The sequence below is a fragment of the Brachyistius frenatus genome, unplaced genomic scaffold, assembly GCF_029030835.1.
Source record: "Brachyistius frenatus isolate BFR_SWC_R1_liver_20210118 unplaced genomic scaffold, ASM2903083v1 Contig_54, whole genome shotgun sequence".
NCBI lineage: Eukaryota > Metazoa > Chordata > Actinopteri > Embiotocidae > Brachyistius > Brachyistius frenatus.
This window is the reverse complement of record NW_027210653.1, coordinates 1107198-1128246: the sequence shown is the minus strand read 5'-3', so window position 1 is coordinate 1128246 and position 21049 is coordinate 1107198. Positions and strand designations below refer to the sequence as shown.

The 21049-nt window shown below is 39.6% G+C and overlaps 1 protein-coding gene across 39 annotated transcripts in view; it reads right to left on the bottom strand.

Moving 5' to 3' along the window:
* LOC138624711 (receptor-type tyrosine-protein phosphatase delta-like) overlaps positions 1-21049 on the bottom strand; it is a 350030-nt gene that overhangs the window by 31858 nt on the left and 297123 nt on the right. For 10 of the 39 annotated variants that reach the window (XM_069705103.1, XM_069705107.1, XM_069705104.1 and 7 more), the window contains 14 exons: positions 17208-17396; positions 16023-16031; positions 15259-15276; positions 13166-13276; positions 11948-11959; positions 8623-8892; positions 6946-7527; positions 6296-6441; positions 5441-5585; positions 3461-3766; positions 2414-2607; positions 1988-2014; positions 1376-1493; positions 373-960 (listed from right to left, as the gene is read on the bottom strand). In XM_069705103.1, coding sequence (XP_069561204.1) covers positions 373-960; positions 1376-1493; positions 1988-2014; positions 2414-2607; positions 3461-3766; positions 5441-5585; positions 6296-6441; positions 6946-7527; positions 8623-8892; positions 11948-11959; positions 13166-13276; positions 15259-15276; positions 16023-16031; positions 17208-17396 — 2715 coding nt within the window. The remainder of the gene's footprint in view (positions 1-372; positions 961-1375; positions 1494-1987; positions 2015-2413; positions 2608-3460; positions 3767-5440; positions 5586-6295; positions 6442-6945; positions 7528-8622; positions 8893-11947; positions 11960-13165; positions 13277-15258; positions 15277-16022; positions 16032-17207; positions 17397-21049) is intronic. The other 29 variants (XM_069705127.1, XM_069705133.1, XM_069705128.1 and 26 more) reach the window with 14 other exon arrangements.

Below are 21049 nucleotides of genomic sequence, written 5' to 3'. Positions count from 1 at the left end.
TTTATCTACCGCCAATGGTCCCACACCAGCGCTTACCTGATAAAGTCTCCTTCAAAACCAGGCTCAAAGCAGCAATACACTGAACTCAACACTGTCCTCTTACCTTCTTACAAACACCAACTCTTAAAATTAATGACTGACCTTTACTTAACTGACAAGACACAAAGAGACATACATACTTACACCATACGAGTTTCTTAAATCATTCTTAGATTAAAGAGCCTAGGGATAGGGCAATACGTTAATACCAAAGTCTTCTAGTTGAGTCCATACTTTGTCAACAGAGGAAGTTGCTGTGGTTGGAAAGGGCTGAGCTGGGAAAGGTTGGTTTTAAAAGGGAAAAGGCAAAGAGAGTTCAGGGACTGGTCCTACCTTGATCCACAGGCTGTGTCCTGAATTGGACACTTGGGCTATATGGACCAGAGCCCTTGCTGGTGAAGGCACACATTTTAATATCATAAGTGGTATCTGCTCTAAGCCCGTCCAGGATGACTGTTGATTCCGGGGCGGTGATGAAGAGTTCGGAGGGACTGCGTGGGCTGTTGATGTCCTTATACTGCAGAGCGTATTTCACTATTTGGCCGTTTCGCTCTGCCAGCAAAACAGGTTGCCAGCTAACCTGAATGGTGGCGGTGGTGGCACCCTCTGCTGTAATGCTCTGAGGGTAGCCGCTTGGAACATCCTCATTTGTGGTGACTTCTTTGACCGTCTCTTCACCAAAGCCCACCTTGTTGCGCGCTGAAAGGCGGAAAGTGTATGAGGCTCCCTTATGGATCTCTTTGGTTGTGTAGTGGTTCTCTCGCTCGGGAAACTCAATGACAGTCAGCGGATCCACATCTTTGCGGCCAAAGCGAAGGCGATAGCCTTGCAGGGCCCCGTGGGTTACTGCTGGGGGATGCCACTGGAGGAGAGCTGTGCCCATGTTGGTTGTACTGACCATAAGCCGAGGTTTATCAGGAACTAATAGTAGCAATGGAGAAAGGGACAACTTGTTACAAATATGGAGAACCATGTTTCTCAGGCATTCAGTATCAGTTAATCTCCTATCTGTGTGTCTTTTCCTGTGACATAACACTGTCAAAAGAGATGAGAACAAAAGGTGAGCTTGAGTGTCCTTATTTTAGTTTTTTGTCAATCTGTCAGTACATTTTTCATAATTTGTATGTGTTGCGTGTCATGCCCCGTGGTAAGGGAGAATTCACACTTTACACATTCATTGACAGGAGTGAATAGTGCTTGGCATAGTGCATACTGCTTTTTTTCCTTATTAAGTGCAGTTTCCTTGCTTTGCTTGGTGGAAATGCAGTTTCATATAAACAAATATTACATTAGGAGAGAAATAGTGGGGGTTTGTCAGCTGTGATGGTTACGTTACCTGCGCCAGTGGTAGTGATCAGCTTGGGTTTGCTGCGTGCACCATCGCCCTTTGTTGTGTAGGCTGCCACGGTAACTGAATACGTGGTGTCAGCATGCAGCTCTGTGATGATCATTTCCTGTAAAGATGCACGACTTTAGTTTTCAGGACAGTCATTTGCTGATTTTTCAGGAACAGCACAAGCAAGCAGACGGGTAGAAGTGGAATATGATACGAGCATTATCATCACAAACAGACACATTCTCTCAGCATTTACTCTAAAGTGATGCATACACTGGACGAGGATAGTGTGGATAAGATTTAAGTCATAAATAACGTGTATTTTCCTTTTGTATGCGACAACATAACTTGGAAATACTAGCATTTGCAGTTTGGTCAGTTTAATTTGAATTTCCTTTGAGCGAAATGTTAGTAAAAAGTTCCATTTGCAGTTTATAAAGGTAAACTTTGGTACATTGAGAAATAATGCTCAAACAATTAGTGGAAATAAGGCCATGAACTCCTATTGCACCAGGATGTTGAGATGTGCACACCATGCCATTCATGCAGAAGATGAGAGCAGGGGGAAGCAATATTGGGATTTTTTTTTTTTTTTTTAGCTTAGCTACTTACATGTTCAGTTGAATCATCATATTCCCACTGATTATGACATCATAATAGGGAGAGAAAAGATACGAGAAATAAGGCCAGGTACAGACTTAAATCACTGGTGAGAAAAATATATACAAACACAGCTTATCTGCAGCCACCAAATGAATTAGTTTGTTGATGAAAATATTTTATCGTAAAAGTAATAGTAATCATATATATATATGTGTATATAGATAAATATACACCAAGCTTGCATATCCAGTTGAATTGTAATTAATGACACAACGATTACATAGTCACTAAGTTCCATAGGTGATGTTACATTATTAAAGATTCATTATTTTTCAATTCCAGATAAAAGACTTTGCCATAGCCCATGTATAGATGAGGGAGAAAGCGATACTGTGTGTCTGAGGGATGAGGTGGCTGGCTGAGGGGGTGTCGTACCTGGGCATCATCAATCAGGATGTCCTTGATGACTGGCTGTCCTGTGGGCTCCCCATTAACCATCCTGACATAGTGCACCTGGTACCCTCGGATCTGACCGTGCTGCTTGGTGGGCATCGGTGAACGCCAGATCACTTTAATTGATGAGGAGTTGACAGCCTCCACCTCGACTTTACGAGGTGGCCCGCTAGGAACTGGAGGAACACCATGGGATAGAAGAAAAAAGGTCAAAATTATAGAGAACCTCTTCACCCTCTTTTTAAATCTTGCCCAAAGCCGGAGCGCAAAATGCTGCAGTGACCAAAAAAAAATCACAAAAGTGTAGCAAACTGCAACAAGCACTGCATGACATCAATATTCCAACAATGGTAAGGGGAAAAAACAACAGCAAAAACAGGTCTGACAACTGACCTAATCTTGGAACATTAAAAATGGGTAGAGTGGATTTTAAAAACATGGAAAAATGTGTTTTGCCAAAATAGAAAAAATGGAGCCAAAGGGGGCTTCAAGAGTTTCAAATGCTTGAAGCACTACAAGAAGTTTGGCTATGGAGCAAGGAAAAAAAAATGAATAAAAAAATGATTTTATCACATGAGGGAAAAAAAAATGGCCTTCAAAAAATTCTTCCACCTTTTGTTATTCCCACTGTCCAGAACTAAAAAAAGTGAATTACAGAAAAAAATGCTGCCATTCAAAAAGAAAAACTGCAGACAATATGTCAAAGTTGAAAATGACAAAAAAGTGACAGTTGGGACTGGAAGTTGGAGGCCTGCAGCTGAAAATGCCATACCATGTGTTGAAATTGAGCAGCGTAGGGGAAAAAAAAAAATGCCCCAAAAAAGTCACATATGAGTCACAGTTTGTTTGGGGGGAAAAAAGTGTCCAAAATGGGGCATAAAGTATCGAGTTTTAACAGTCCTATTAGAAGCGGGCAGAGGGAGTAGAAAGAAGAGGGATTTGTAGATATAGGCAAAGTTGTTAGTATTTGATGGGGTAGGTTAAGAAGGGTAGATTTGCAGCTGGAGCTTTGTTTTAGTGAACACATACCATCCTCCTCTGTGCGGATGAGCTGTGGCAGGCTCTCCGGTCCTGCTCCGACATCTGTATGAGCAGTGACAGTCACACGATACTCTGTCCATTTTTCCAAATTTTCCAAAAGGTACTTGGAGCTTTCAGGAGGGATGCTGGAGATTTGCCGAGTAGTCGTATCTTCGCCTTCAGTTGCAGCGTAGTGGATGGTGTATTGCGTTATGAATCCATTTTGTAATTCCAGTGGGGGTGGCCGCCAACTTACCCGGATGTTGGTGGAGCTGGGGCTATAGCACTTGACTTCCTGAGGTGGGCCCGAGGGTTCTGGTTGGTGGGTTGGATTTGGAGCAGGTGCAGGTTTTTTGTTGTTGTTGTTGTTGTTGTTTTGTTTGGTGAGGCCATTCATTGAGTTGATTTGATTTTTTCAAAAGGAGTTTCAGTTTTTGTTTTGATCGGGGTGATGATGGTAGAATTGACCAAACAAAGGAAAAAGAAGAGGAAAATAAAATGACACAAAATGAGGAAAAAGCACAAGGACTTATGTGGATAAATAAAAATGTAAATAAGCAAAACATCACAAATAAAGACAAAATGAAAGACAAACATAAATGTGTACACGCTCATGATGAATGGAAGGTGTTGATTGGAAAAAGGACAGCTTCACCATATGTAACCTACCTTTGTCATGAAAAAAATCAATAAAAACAACAAAGAGAAACAAAAATCACATATCCTAAAAGACTATTTCTTAGATCCCTGAATTCTTAAATGAAAACCTAAACCTATTTCTTCTGAAGTCTTTTAAGATAAACCATTTCAAAATAAGTACGTGAGAAATTTGGCAAGCAGTTACCATCAATCCAAAAACATAAAGGTTGATGCTGTAACTAGTTCAAAATAGAAAAATGTTGTATTTGTCACCAACCTTTCCGAAGCCTGTTGGTTTGTGGTAAAAGCCTGATTGTACAACAGAGAACTTCCCAAGGAGACATGACTGATTTATTAGATTCTGATCACATTGGCATGCACTTTTGTCTTGTTATTAACTTCATCATTTACCTCAGAACAAACATCTGGACAGAGTTTGAACTTCTGAGCTTTTATACCCACCTGATCTCTGCCCCTTGTCTTTCAGAGCCCTCAGATTTATGTTAATGTTCAAAGTCTTCTTTTTTTGTTTGTTTTTCTTTTATGAATTGATAGGAAATCTGTGACTGGTAATCAAAATGAGATTGCAATGAATTTAGATTAATCTGATAAAACACAACATAATCCAATTTTTCATGACCTGTTCCATAAATCTGAGGTCTGATGTCCCTAACTACAAGGACAGTACTGGCTTTGAGCTTTCTATGATATTAGAACTCCAAAACTTTCTCGAGTCTAATTTAAATTGAGTATTAATATGACAATTGAATGAAATGGGAAAGTCCCTTTGACATCCAGAGAATTGGTTATTGCAGCTGCAGCGACATAGAAAGCTCAGTCTCAAAACTTTTCTATTCTATTATATTTGGCTGACATGTAATGTCAAGAGACAAGGCTTCCTAAAGGCCAGCCATGCCCTTTCATTTACAAAAAAACACATAGATGTGAGCATCCATATAAATGATTCAAGACTTTATCATTCATTTAAGTCAGGGCTGTTTTTGCACAACAAAGGTGGAGAGTGGTAGTTTCTATAACCTTGTCTCCTGACTTCACAGGAAAGCCCGGATACACTGTCCATGCAACCTTTTCAAAGTGAATACTGCATGGTCAGGTAGACTTCATAACACTTATTTACTATCTTTAATGTTTACATCTTTGCTATTTTCAAATGCATCAAATATTGAAAGAAAAATCTTCTTTGCTTTATCTGTGCTCAGTAGGACCTTCCTGACATTTTTTTGTTTGTTTGTCCCCTTTTGGATTTTGCAGCACATGTGAAATTTGGAATGCATTTGAAAATATGTTCCTTTCCAAATAGTTTAAACCCAGATAAGGAAGAAGACCTACGTGTCTGTGGCGTTTCTGCAGAGATCTCACTGGTGTAAGCTCCAACTCCGTGTTTACTACGGGCCGCCAGCCGAAAAGTATAAGTAGTGAAGGGCTTCAACTCCTTCAGTAGGTACGTTGTTGTTGGCTCAAAGCTGATTCGTTTCTGTGGAGAAAGTTTGTTGTAGTTACCTTTTATATAAAAAGATTGAGTTTGAAAAGTGCAAAGGAATACAGTTTATGAATAAAAACATAGTGTCCTTTCAGGTGTAGAAAAAAGAAGTTGAAGAGAATCAAATTCAATTGTCAGAATTGAAGTGATATTTGTGTTTAATACTTTATTTATAAGGCTTTACATTAATAGACAAGTTATATGTAAAAGTAATACTTCAAAGTTAGCGCCTGACCAAATGTTAAGAATAAAAGCTATTAACCTTCACCATAAAGTATGAACTACTCCTGACTGTTGAAACACCAAAAATAGATTGGTAGAAAAATTGCTGCATTATTCAGTTTTGTTTATAGTTGTTATTTACCATACCTAATATGCTTTTTATATCTTATGAGACACTTATAATGACATAATTGCTATGTATTCAACCCTTAATTAGTAAATCAGCATCAGGTTAATGCATATAAATGACAAACTTGTCGAGAGTAGACCAACATGTCTTCTATCATCCTATTATTTATTTATAGTATTTGCGTGAATATCATAGTTAGACGAAAGCCCTATTATACAACTATATTCAAAGTAATAGCAGTCCTATTACTGCACAATCATATTTTCTTATTGAGGAATTTAGAGCATTTCATTGGTTATTACAGACTTGACACCTGAAGGGTTCACAACCCCAAATATTGTATAATAATTACCTCCTCTTTGTCGTCTCTCTTTCTGTACATAAGTTCATATCCTGTGACTTGGTTTTCTTGTCCAGTCTGTGCCGGGGCAATCCATGACAGTAAAATACTTGTTTCTGATTTGGCCTCTCCTTTGAATTCAGTTGGTTGGGCGGGAACTGCAATCGGAATGGAAAGATGAATTAATTACTCTCCACATTCTGCATGATTCATTCTCATTACAGTCACACTTGCACAGACGCAACTTAGTGGTTGAGTTATTGCAACAGCAGCCGCATTGAATTTCAGACAATGCAGCTGTTTCACCCAAATTAGTAACCCACTAAATAGTAATGCTTACTTAATGCTGAAAAAAAAAAATGGACTTTTCCTAAGTAAACAACCAGGCATTTGGATTTTTTTTGTTCCTAGTTAACTTTATCATATGAAATATTTTTTCCTACTCGAGAGAGCTCATTGAAGAGTTTCTTGACAGCCTAAGGATGTTTGTTTGTTTACTGCTCTGTAACCCACTAATGAGCATCAGTGGCTCAAAAATATGGTTGCAAAAATGCTTGTGACTCTCAAAGTTTAATTGTGGAGGAAAAACATTTCTTGAACTTGTTCAGTTGGTAGTATGATGAACTGTCAGTTTGGTTCTCGTGCAATGTAAGCAAACCCACCTCCCGTCTTTGCGATGATTTGAAGGTCAGGAGAAAGAGGTCCATCGCCTACTGAGGTGTAGGCCAGAACCTTGATGTAGTAGGTCTTATTTGGGATAAGGCCCTGGATGGTGACAAAGTTAGCCCCCCGAACAATCTGCTTCTCCCAGAGGTTGACGTGCTGGGTGGAATCCATGGTGTAGTAGACTCGGTATCCCATGATCTGCCCGTTGGCCTCCTCCGGTTCATCCCACTGGATGACAGCTGTGGTGGCGCTCATCATGTGACCCCGGACTTGCCTCGGTGCTGTGCTGGGTGCCTGCTCAGCTGTCTTGGCCTCAATGCTCTCACTGGGGGGCCCTCGGCCGATGTTGTTTACCGCCACCACACGGAACTCATAATCAGAGTAGGGACTGAGGCCCCCCACACTGTACCTAGTGGTGGCGACGCCATCGATCTCCTTGTACAAGTCCTCTGAGTACTTGGACTTGTGTTGGATAATATAGTAGGAGACTGGTTCGGGATTGCCAGAGTCCCAAGTCAATGTTATGCTGGTGGCTGTGCGCTCTGTCACTACAGGGATGCCAGGAGACTTGGGCAATGCTGTGATGATAGTGATTACATAAATATTAATAGAAATGCAAAATATAGGGTAAACATTACAAAGTTTTACCTCTGCAGAGTAGTTTATTTGTTATTATAAGCCGTAGAGACTTTATTTTGTTGATGGCTGTCTTATATGGATTTCATTCATTTACCAGACCGTTGCACATGATACTGATGATACACAGGATATCTGGAGTCATAGGAGACTCATGTGTTGTGTGAATTATATTAGATGGTGGTGGTGGTGGGCGGTAATCTTAATATTATTTCCCTTTTTGAGTTTACATTTTTGTAAAAATGGTGCTTAAAGGCATCTGTACTCCCATGTTCAGTCTTTAGGAGTGCTGTCGTCATTAATCTTATATTTCCCAGTGTTTATCACTTTAATAATTACACAGGTAAATTTATTGCTTTAATTCCGACACACCATGGCACAAAGCAAAAAAAATATCAAGGCAATAGATTGTCTTTATATGCCATCTGAAGTGTGCTTCTGGGGGAGCCCCGGCCAGACTGTTATATTGTGACTAATATCTCTGTTGTGTCTTAGGAAAACAAAGCTGTGTGTGTGTGTTTGTGAGTCTGTCCCTGGTGTGCACGTGAATATGGCGACACCAATCTGGGATATCTTTCCGGTCCGCTGCAGTGTAGATATGATTACACTCAGATAAGTACCATGTCTACGGAGGACACCAAACAATACTCCCTAGGTTTCACCCTCCTCCTTACATCTTGCGAGCAGAAATGGTGAGCTTGTGGCTCTGTAGCTCCCCAGCTGAGTGTTAAGCACTTCACTATATTCTCAATCTGGCATGTAATGCACTGAGGCTGGTGCCAAGGCTTGTCACAAGCTTTAAGGAATCCTGTACAGATGACTTATCGTGGCAGTGAGAGGTAAATATGTGTCTTCAAAGCACTGCCAGTAGTGTCTGCTCGGATAGTTTACTAATGACAAATACTATCAGCAAACTGAAGCACATGTCTTAACTGCACACAGAATTTGAAACACTTTGAGAAAAGCACTTTCACTGAACTATTCGGAGCTCTAGCCGTGCAGTCTATACGAGTAAGAAGAACCAGAAGCTCCTTTACCTTTCACTGTTATCTGTGCCACAGCCTCTATCACCCCAAGGGTTGACATGGCCACACAGGTGTAGTTGGCCGACTGCCGGACGTCGGTAAGCTCTAAGACGTTCCGTCCAATGGGCATGTCGTCCTCCGGCGTGAGGTCCTCCGCGCCCAGCATCCACTTAACATATGGCATGGGAGAGCCCACTGCCACACATGTGATATTGACACTGCCGCCTGGCATGATCTCATTGTCTGTAGGTGGAATGGAGAATCGCGGTGGCACCCGGCGCACTGAAAAAAGACAGAACATAGTGTGAAAACCAAGTAGACAATGATCTGTGTTCTCCTCAAATGTTGCCCGAAAGAAAAACAATATTTTACGAGAATGTTAATAAAATGTTAAAGATTTAACTGCAGAATTAATCAAAAATGAAATCTGTTTCTCGGTAAATTATTTATGATGGCTTGATAAAGGTTAAGAAAACACATTTTAATCACATTCCATCCAAGACTTGGATGTGGTGAATGGGTTAACACCAACACAAGCACCATGCACAAAATACTGCATCACCATCAGTACAGATATACAGAAGTGCTAGAGAGTCAAAAGCACCCCACAGTTGTATGCAAACAAACAAGTCGTGGGCTGCGCACTTCCAGCTGATGTGAGATAATGTGCCGCATCACATTCTCACATCACACAGAAATAAAGATAATACACTTGAGAAGTCGCACACGCGACACAAAGGACTGGTGTTTTTCTGCGCTTTTTAGGCTCAGTTGCGATACAAACCATAGCTGTCAAATGTATATGCATCTACACTCTGGATCAACTTTGGAGTGAGAACACTCATTTGAAGTAAATACATAAAACTATTGGCATAGTCTCACAAGGCTAAGTGACATTCCTGTATTTCTACTTATGTACAAGTTACAGAAGAAAACAAGATGATTGATAATAAAATATTAACTTTAAAAGTGGCTGTCAACTTTAGAAATGTGCCAAACAGTGCAGAAGATACAAGTGTCTCATACATGCTTTATTTATGCTCCAATGTCAAATATGAAGCCCTTGGCTTATTACATGAAAAACAGGCATGCTGGTGCTTAACATGTTAACGTGGTTCACCACACCACATTATATGAACATTAACTGGTGCTCATTCAAACTATTTTTAATAGGACTGCATGCCTCTAAGTGCAGCTTAAAAGAAAGGGCCGTGAGAGGTCATTCACATTGATAGTTCTAAATTTGTTATAAAATTGTGTCACATGTCAAGGATTTCCAGGAACGCTAACCATCTTATTATATCAAAGAAGACATAATAAACTCCAAGACCAATGCATCTGCAGGGAACAACATTTTTCAACGACTCGGCTTACTTTCATTACTTATTTTACAGTACATGCAATTCCAATTCCAAAAACAACTCTGCACTATATCAAAATGTGCAATTATAGCAATGTTTTTAATCATGTAATTTCAAAATATAATCAAGTGTGATTTTATTTCAAATAATTATGATTAACTACAGCAATGTTGACATGAATCTGTTTTTTGTTTTTTTAAATGCGCATCATTTGACAGCTTCAGTAGTTACACATTCCAAAAAAAATGCTCTCGGGAACAAAAATAAAAGGCTACAATTTCAAAGAAGAAGTTACACTCGTAAGTAAACTTAAATATATAACATCCATAATAGACATGGACGACTTCAAGGCCCTTGGGAGGGGAGCAGTGGTCCATCATGCATACAAGAACAATACATGACTTTGGGAGGCAACCGTATGAGGGAGTCAGGGGGAATATAGGAAGTAACAGGGTCAGAGAGGAGACATGGTATAAATGGAAGGGTTAGTCTGACACTGTTACTCTGCTGTAAATGTGACTCGCATAAGCTAAAGGTCATGGGGGAGTGGGGAAGAGAGGGGGGGCAGAGTGAGGCAGAGAAGAAGACAACAAAAGCTTTGGACAAAGGGTGAATCTATATTAATTCTCCTCAGTTTTTATTGGTGAGGATTTGTTGACAAAAAATATTGAATTAAAGATGATGTGGGTATCTAATGGACGTAGGCGTAAAGGTAACAGACGAACTGTTCGGTACTGTTATGCAACTTGTACGGGAGATTCAAATTAAAAGTAAAGTCAGCGTTACTGCTCATGACATTCAAAATAGATTGCATTTAGCTCTGGTTACATTACTCATTAAATTATTTCGTGAACCTTGAAGAAATCTGTTAAGGAATATGTCACTTTTAAACATCTGAATACTTGCATGTATTACCTGTCAATTGCTCCTCTTTGTACACAGTGTCTGTAATAGTTCCTGTGGGCCTGAACTAGATATTTGTGTAGATATTTGCTATATTTCACTGCAGCATATGCAGGCCCTTCCTGCTGCCTGCGACTAATTCACAAAGCCAATTCTGTTGAGCAGACTGCAGCCCTCCAGAGAGGAAATCTAGGGGAACTGCTTGCATTATTAAATACAACGTTTCTTTCACTCAATATTTAATTAATATCCAATTGGATCACGCTCCCCGCAGACATAATATTATCCTGCTCATTTGAATATCATTACATTTGTCAAGTCTTGTGGATAACGCTCTAAATACATGATTCTTTCATGACTTCCTGTTCAGAATCCTCCTCATCTGAGGAAGTGTATAATCTCTGAGGTCTAGGTTGTTTTTACAGCTTGATGCTTGACTTTACTGCCAGTTACAACAAGAGATGGATTTAGCTTTAACATACATTTATGTATACGGGAAACTTTAGCTGGGAAGAGCATCACAAATGAAGCAGCACTGCATGTAGAGCAGCAGCTATTAATTGCAGGTGTCCACATAAATTAAGGACAATGTTTTTGCTGACATTTTTGTATTGAGAAATGTATTACTGACATTATCTGTCTTTCTTTAAATGTTTTCACCCTATTGACCTGCTTCGCTGTTAGTTATCAGAGGAACTAAGCAGGAACACTGGCAGGGTAAGGGCTGGGAAGAAAGGATGGTTCAAACACTAACAGGTGACCATGCAAATAGACCCATAGACAGATGCAAATATCGTCCCTACCACCCCGCCTCGAAGATGCAAACATGCACCACAGTCAAGCATTCTGGCATGGACCAGGGGCATTCTCAACAATGGGAACATTGAATGTGCGCAAGAGAGAGAAAGGGTAATGACAGATGCAAAAGAAATAAATAAACGGAAAAAAAAAAGAATCATAGGCTATAGTAACCCGTCTCTGTCTTGACTTGAATGTCTGCAAAAAGCGATTCTTTCTGTGGCAAAAATGAACTTCTGTGTTGTGTTGTATTCGAAAAGTAAAAACACACCAACCTTCTCGCAGCTCTGAGGGATGTAGGGAATTTGATGCAGAACAAAATGAAATAAGGAAAGGAGAAAAACAGGGGAAACACAGAGAGTAAAAAGGCCATGTTTTAGGTTTTCAAATGCTACTTAAACAATTCGAAGGACCTTCTGTCTCTGAGGTGCAGGGAGCCCCTTGAATCTCTCCGGCACCCAGGTTACAAAACAAAAGCCTCACGTGGTCTAAACCATGTGTTTAGTTTATAACAATAATCAAAAATTTATCTTTTTTGCTTTACTATGCATGGTTTATCATGTTAGTCTCAAACTTGGTGGTCTTTGATGATTACGTAATCTAACCACAGGAATGTAGAGCGTTGTAAATTTTATATGAAAAATACATAAAAAATGTATTCACATAAAATACCAGCTAGGTATGTAAATATAGTGAATTTAAGACAATATTTGATCCTTAAGGAATAGTGAGGAAGAAAAGTGACATTCAATAAGAACAGTTATAGCACTACGCAAAATATTTTGACTTTAAAAAAGAATGAAAGAAAAGCAGGCTGTGGAAAAAAAGATTTCTGTAAACAAGCTCCTGCTGCTACTCTGCCTGAACTGCATTGTATTTTTGAAGATATATTTAAAAGTTGGCGCAGCAACCCAAAGCTGTGGCTGTTTTATTGTACAGGCTAATTTTACTAATAGACTAGGATAACAAACTACACTATATATTAAAATTATTATATAACAATTTTAACTCTAGATTTTTTTTCTTCCAATTTCATCTTCAGTAACTAAAAGAAATGAAATAAAATGTGACTTTCTAATGTGGTTCAATGGGAGGAAATAGGATCTGTTCACTGCTGGGGAAAGAGTCGGGATTTAAGGAGGTGGGCCTGTCCACCCTCCATCACCTCCAGCAGTCAGGTTTTAAAAGCAATTAGTAGATAAACACAGCAAGCAGTCTAGTCACTAGTATTAGGTTCAGGATAATCAACAAAAACACATACAGTAACAGAGCAGATACTGTAGGTTCATATCAGTGCAGGTAAGTCAAGTGCAAGAAGACAGAAAAAAAAAGGCAAAAAATACAAACTGAATTGAAGCATACTTACAATGGCCTCACGATATGGCCGCTGTAGACTTTATTGGCTAATTTAAAGATTCCTCATGATTTTTAAGAAGTAAGTTAATATAATGTTTGACAAAAGCATGCTGCTGTTGTTCACCCGTGTTTCCTACCTCTGACATATAGATTTGCTGGGGCAGAGTAGCGGGTTCCATCGTTGTTGGTCGCCACACATTCATACTTCCCCTGGTCAGACTCTTCGCTCTGCTCTATCTGGAGGGCTCCTGGTTGGGAATAGCAAACGGGGCAGCAGAGTATGTTTGGTTAAAGTTAGGTTGGCATCAAGCTCGCAAACAAAAAAAACAATGATCTTGTTTGGCCTCATGGAGGCCAACAGCAGCCCCCTCCATTTCTAGTTTAGCTTTGTCCCTTTCAAGCCTCAGTAGTTTGGACAGTCTGAGGAAAGTTGTACGTAACCAATATCGAATTAAATGCTTGATTAAAATACTGCAGTCTTCTATTGGTCACTATGAATGCTAAATTTGATAGTTTATCCCCCAATTATAATCACAGCCTGATCCACTGGCTGAGGTGAAATGGAGACTGTGCAATCCTACTATAGGTGAGAGATAGCTGCAACTGATAATCATGTAAGACATTGAAATATATTGTTTCCCTTAACAGGCCTTAAGTAGCGACAAGGGAAAAGAAAATAACACACTGTCAACCAAATTCAAAAGAAAATTAAAAAACAAAATCGAAAAAGCTAAGTCATCTTCTGTCTCTAATATATTTACCTTGTTGATGACTCTTTAGAGAAAAAGCCTGATTACTTATAGTGTCTAAAAAGACACTCATCCTAGCGCCAATGAAAAAACCCCTGCATAATTTCACTTTGAAGAGTAGGGACAAGCCCGTCAATATACAACATATCACTGGACTGGTCAATATGGGGATGAGTGATACTGCTTCAGGGAAACATGGATCAAACAAAAGAGGTTTACAGTATAAGAAAGCAGCATAACAGGGGAAGACAATTGAAAGAAAGAAATTTCGGTATGAATTTTAGCATATTCAATCACAGATCAGGTGTAATCTTCAGCCTACAGAATAATTTGGGACTTCATCTAGGTGAAGTAACTGTCCAAAAAAATGCAGCTCATACAAAAAATTGAAAAATGCTGCTCATGTATCTGGAAAAAATTTAATTGAAGTATTATAACAGCATATAACCCTCTGTAACAAAAGTTTTGACATGCAAATCTTGGCAAGAAATGTATGTCGACACAACTTACAACCTTCTGACAACCCTTAGCTGAAAAATAAAATGCAATTGTATTAGAAGACAAAATTCAAAATATCGGCCTGAGCCGACAAGAAGATAACCAACCACTGCTTTAGCTTGTGAAAGCTACAAAAGACACCCATAAAAATCCACCAATGGGATCAGCAGTGTGGTGTCACATGACCCAGGGAAAAATGGCTTCATGCATCAACAACTCTCCAGCTCCATGTCACACGGCAAAAATGAGCCAATCAGGTCCTCGCCAGACTCTACAGTTTGCCTTTCCCAAACCCTGAAGAAAAAAAGTCAAAAAGTAAAATAGTCTCCAAACCCAAGAAAAGTAAGAAAAATAGGTGAAAGAGAAAAAAAGCACCGTAGAAACTTTATCAAAAAAGTGGTTGTTTGGGCTTTTTTGTAGAGGTACAGGAGAGGAAAGCAAATAGAAGAAATGGAAAAAAAATAGTTTGCAAAGATAGAAAGAATTCTTTGGGAGGAAAAAAGCAGAGGAGAGGCAATGTTGTCTTCAGCATGCCTGCGTGATTCCACAGCATCTGTGCATTGTTTTAGTGCTGAACAAGAACAGCTAAGGGGGAAAAATGCTTGGTTGTTTTAGTTGGACAAAAAGAGGGACACATGATTCGCTATGGCCAAAAAGAAAACAAAAATGAACGTAAAAATATAGTTTGAAAAATAATTGTCATTGGATATGCTTATTTGAGCCGGGGCAAGCATATCACAACTGAGCTAAACGGGCTCTCGAAACAAGAATAGAAAGGAGTAAATAAAGCATAGACAAAAAGATGAAATACAAATTTAGTCAACGAAACAGGACAAATAAAAAGGAAGGTCCATATGAACGAAATGGGATTTGGTCTTGGTAAACAGGACAAAAATGGAGGTGATTCAAGTGAATGGATGGGTTGACAGCAAGAATGAATTTGTATTACTTTCATTCTGTGAACGTCAGTTCAGCACTCTTACCTCTTATTGGTGTACCACCTGGGTGGATAATATGAATGCAAATAAGATTAGAAAGAAGAAGCATTAGTACGAGTAGATAGAGGCTGGGGGCTTTGGAAGAAGAATCAAATTAGATTTAACAGGGTACGTAAATATAGGTACTACAGGAAAGAGAAAGGAGAGAGAAAGAGAATAAGAACTTTTCTGTACTCTACTGGCAAAGAAAGACAGGATTCATCATAGAAAAATCATAGGTCAGAGAGAAGAACTTGTACATTGATGTACCACGGGGAGGTGCCATTTTGGAAGTGGCAATGGCTTCTGAAGACCATCTACTGAAGGGAAAGACTTTCAGGACTTTGTGTGTGTGAGGTTGAGAGCAAATATATTTAAAAAAGAAAGATAAATAAAAAACAACAACTTGTGATCCCTTCTCTTGACCAGCTCTGGTCATCTCGCTAAAAGTTCTTGAATATTTCCATTCCTAAGGTGCTGGTGTTAAAGGATTAGATAAGTAGGTGGTGGGTCAGTGAGTGAGTAACAAACATGTGAGGATAGGTCATTACCCAGGTCAGTATATGACAACACTAAATTCAATTTATGTGATTATAATCTCCAGCTAAGGTGACACTGTTGGACACCGTGGGGTGAGGGAAGAGTGTGTGCCTCTAGTAGTAGCCCTCAAACTAAACTATCTGTTAGTAAAATGCATGCCATGCATTTTAATAGTTGTTGGAACATGGAAATTAGTGGGGGTGATGTGTGCTTTAGAGCTAAGCACTTACCAAAGGATTCTGTAGATTTAAAAATATAGAGAGAAGAAAAACAGCATAAGAATATGATTATATATTCTTTAAGTAAGTTTAGTTAACAAGGTTTCGTTAATGCTTTATCAACTCTATGTGAATCAAAGTCGCATGTTAGAAATAAGGGTTAATTCTACACAGTTCTGTTGAAAACAAGTCAGCAAGGAAGTAAGGTTAACACGATGATTTAACAATGGACAGCTGTGAAATCTGTGAAGACAGGTGGTCAAACATACAAGACTTAAAATTTAAGTAAGTAGTTATTGTAATGTGTTGTTGTTAGCTGGCACATAAAGCTGCAAGCTAGGGTAACATTTTTAGAAAATAGGATCATTTCTCTTTCGAGATATTGAAATCAAACTTAAGTTACTGAGGCGAATGGGTATATTAGGGTGTGTCACAGGCAAATAAAAACAAAGCTGGCATCTAGACATTAAAGCAGGGACTGTAAAGTCAAAGAATCAAGGGGGGAGAGCTTTATGAAGTTTTACGCACTACTGTGGCTGATTAGCGTTCAGAATTAAATGTTTTTTTGTGAACCTAAAAAAGGTGCTTAAACAAAGAAAATATCTATTCAAAGGAGGTGACTGGTACAGTCTTTAGGAAGGAAAATTTCAACAAATGCACGATAACGCTGATTCATTTGTCTTCCTATTTTAAAATCATGTGCACTCCTTTGCAGATTCTGAATGAAGCCGAATGTTGGAATATTAATTGTTGAAAAAAAGACATAAGAAGTGAAGAAAATGGTTCTTTAAAAAAAAAAAAAAAAAAAAATACTGCACCAATGCAGTGGAAAGGAAATCAACAGAAAACATCAAAAATAATTCTTTGTAAAAAGACACAGCAGTGAGCAATGAGGGCAGAAGTTAGGGCAGAAGCCAGCAAACACAGAGGGGGAACAATCCCAACAGCCCATGACAACACTGGAAGACAAAGGGAGACAAACAGACGACACACACCGGGGTGAACAGAGTAGAGGACAGGAAATAGTAGAAACAATGCCATTTCCTACAAAATTAAAAGCCAAATGAGAAGTTAAATGATGGGAGAAAGAAGAGGATGAAAGAACAGAGGATACAATAGGGGGAGCAGATCAGATAGAAGAAAACAGGAAAGAAGACTCCCTGCTCGGTAATTACGTTTTCAGCAGAGGAAACCTACCTGATCTGAGCTGTTTAATGCGTCCATTGTTGTTGGTGGTGTTGACAGGGAGGAAGTCTTTGAACCAGGAGATGTCTGGGTCGGGGTTGCCGCTGGCAGCACAGAGCATCGTGGCAGTGCGTGTTCGCTCCACCACTTTCAACTGTGGGCCCATGTCTATGGTGGGGAAACCAGGGGGCAGCTGGTCCTCTGGAAACAGGTTAGAGACATTGTGGCAGATGTCAGACTGAGCACATCGGTGGTCTTCATCAAACCCTGTGCTAGTGAGGGGTGTGGGGACCAGTAGAGAGTCAGTCGGAGGAGTGCAGAGCGACAGAATGAGTAAAGACGGAGAGAAAGAATAAGAAAATATAGACAATGTAGAGCTGAGGGTTTCTACTAACTCAACGGAGAAATAATCAATTCTAAAACTGAGACATTAAAACAGACATTTGTACATTTGGTATTGACAAGGACATAAAACGAACGAAAATGTGACAATGGAAAAACACGACAAGTGACGGTATTATTCATTCCTAAATAGTTCATTATTTCGAGAAGCTACAGCCAGCAGCTGGCTATCTTAGCTTAGCATTAACACTGAGAAACAGCTCAATAGTTTGGATTAAACAAACCTGATATCACTTGCTTTGTTGGCCGAGACTTTTGACGACAGCTATATGAGATACAACTCCCCGTTTTGACTCTTTATGCAAAGCTACGCTAAAACTCTCCAGTGATAACTTTATTTATAACAAACAGATCTGACAGCGGTGTTAATCGTATCATCTAATTCTCTACAAGATAGCAAAAACAAAACAAAAAAAAATTGTCAAATTCTGTCTTTAGTGATGGAAAGGAGGGGACAGAGTTGCACCGGCTCAGGAGAGGTGGAGCTGTGATGTTCTTTGATGATGGCAGATGGCTTTGCTGGCTCGTTTGAGCTGTCCCTGCCGGTGTCTCAGCTTTCTGACTGAAGAAGAGCGGGCTACATCTTGCCGCCGTTTGGGATGTGAGAGCAGATAACTCGCGTTGCACTTTGCTCCAAACATGTTCTTTTCGCAAAACAAAGAAAATCAAAGCAGCTCTGTCTGAAGCTCACAGCTTTGAACAGGAAGTATTTTTGGCTTGCAGCAAGGGATGATCTCTGAGAGGCTGCGGATTGGAATATTCCATCCACTATAAGATCCTCCCTCCCACCCCATACGCTAAACGTCTGCCTCTGCGATGTTCGCTAAGTGTTAACCTGCAAAACAAGACCTGCTTGTTCTGAATGCCGACGAGGTTTGTGTGCACCTCGAGTTTTCCTTTCCCTGCTGTGATACGGCTAATTAGTGTCTTCTGTGGCTTTCGTAAACGGCACCTTTTTGGAAACTATTTCTTCATTAAATTTTCATGAGGCGACATCAGTCTGGAAACAGCTTTGAGATGCCGTAGCCTGCACACAGCCAAACGACAATCGTGGCTGCCTTCCAACAATGCTTTTGGGTATCTGGCATGAGAAACCACCTCCATGGATAAATCCTCTCAGAAATAGACTGTATTACAAATGAGTGACTTCAGACTTAACCGCAAAACTTTCCAATGCAACTCTGTGTCCCTGCCTGAACCGATGAGCGATGGGACGGGTTGTTGCATGTTTGAAAATGGACAGCCAAACAACAACGTTATCTTAAAGCTTTTTGAATTGGTTTTATGACTTCTAATCCTATATAATGCATGCGCTACCTTCACAACTGGACATTTTCTTGGCAAGTGCGCGCTGTTAGATATACAAGTTATCTTGGCCCGTGCATCCTTATGGTTAATCGCCGTAATTCCTTCACATGATGTACAATATATGTGTTCTCGTTACCCATTTCAGTGTCCATTAAGGTAATGAGAAAGGCTCTGGCTTTACTCTTGTTAAAAGTTTGTAGGTGTCTGCCATTGTGTTTGCTTGTTGTTGGCACAAAATTGCTGCTCATTAAAATAACAACCACTTAGTGAATTCCCCTCAGTCACAGAGTGCCCATATTGAATTCACATCATAATTAAAGTGGGAAAGTAAAGCTGAAGGATGTGAATAATTTTAGGATAAAACTTTTAGAAATGATTGTGAATTGTGAATGTTGTTTGGCCTGACTGTACTCATATGGGTACATATATAGTGCATCCTCTTGTCTTTGGACGTTCATTTGACTGTCTTCAGGTAGTATTAGCTTCCTGACATTGGTTTTGTAAAAGAGGTAAAAACATTTTTTTTTTTAAATAGGAATACAAATGCAATATTCAATCTGTCCATGTTGGTGAACATAATCAACACAAATGTGAAAAGAATGCCCAGGTAGCAACAGCTATTTATTTTGCACAAGGTACAGTACATAATAGGCCGTCCTCCTCCAAAACAAATACGACCCCATAGGTCTTTGGTGCAAGCAGTTTATTATGACCCACAGCTATGTTTTAAAGTGAAATGTCTTCTAGTGGTCTTATAAATTAATAACCATGCGGTGTCCCGGAGAAGTGAGGCTGTTCAGATGTAATGCACGTTTTTTTCTTGTTAGGAGGATGTGGGTTTGGTGGACGGTGCATGTTTTAATACAGCGACAGACTTGCGTGCAGGAGACTGCTGTTCGCTTCCCGCTTTTAAAAAACCGTGACCACGAAGGTTGCATAACGTTAAGAAAGTAATAAACAACGCTATTAAAGTCATCATTTTAACTCAAGCCATTATCTTATTATCTCACCCCAACTAAGTGGTTTAACCTAACCAGAGGCGTTCATTTAGGAAACAGTCCTGTGGGTTGTAAAATAAGGTAGAAAAAAATGACCTGTATGGTCGTATGGGTTGGTGTACTTGTTAGTACCATAAGCCCGTGCATGCATTCCTGCAGTAGTAACAGAAAAAAAGGCTGGTCGTAACCACTTATCTTATCTAAAAACACTATGTTAACAACTATCAAGGAATGAAAGAAGAGTTGAATTTGAGAAACTGCACTGCTCATTCAAATGGCAAAAGACAGGGAGGAGGAGAAAATGAATTAATTGTACAAGGTAGCTCCTGTCCAAGCTCCCTGCAGCCTGTTCAAGGTCGAACAGACAATTAGTTGATTCTACAGTGAGTCAAAAGTATACCTGATCAAACACAATAGCCAGAAGCAAGCCTCAGAGCATGGATGCGTGTTGAATATAGTAATTGGATGTGACAATCCATGCGAACTAAAAAGCAACTCCTGTGAAATTGCAGTATATTCTTAAACAATGTGCTCAAGAGATCATAATTTAGCTGTCCCTTTTAAGATGTCAGAATTGTTCTTATGCTGCAGGATGTAATGTCCCTGGTTAACCAACTCTAAGTAGAAAAGAAGAGGGTGTGGGGCCACATTTATTTTAAATTGCAAAAAAAAGGTTAGCCTAGATCAGGATCCTGTCACAGTATTTATGCCCAATTCACACAACTGATTGATTAACGTGTCACCATTTTTTTTTTAAACGAGACGGGTCAAGCGAACAAAGGGCACTTTCGCCAAACCCATCTTCCCCCTCCTGTACAATGACAGTGACATGATGCTAGCCCATAATTCCAGTGCAGGCAGCTGATATGACTCCAGGCACGGCGTTTAAAATTAATGATCTGTTACAAAGGTTTTTGGCCTTTTGAATGCATTCTTACTCAGCCCAGAAATGTAATTTACAGCCTCTCTGTGGACTCGTGCTCATCTTAAATGGCCACAACGTCATGACATAAACAGTGAGGTCTCTAAAAAAAAACGTTCCTCACATGGAACTTCAGATTTAGACATAAAAAATAATAAACACAAGTATTTTGATTTTCTCAAGCTGTTTGCAAGTCTCAGCTGTAGACTCATTTATTTCCCTGG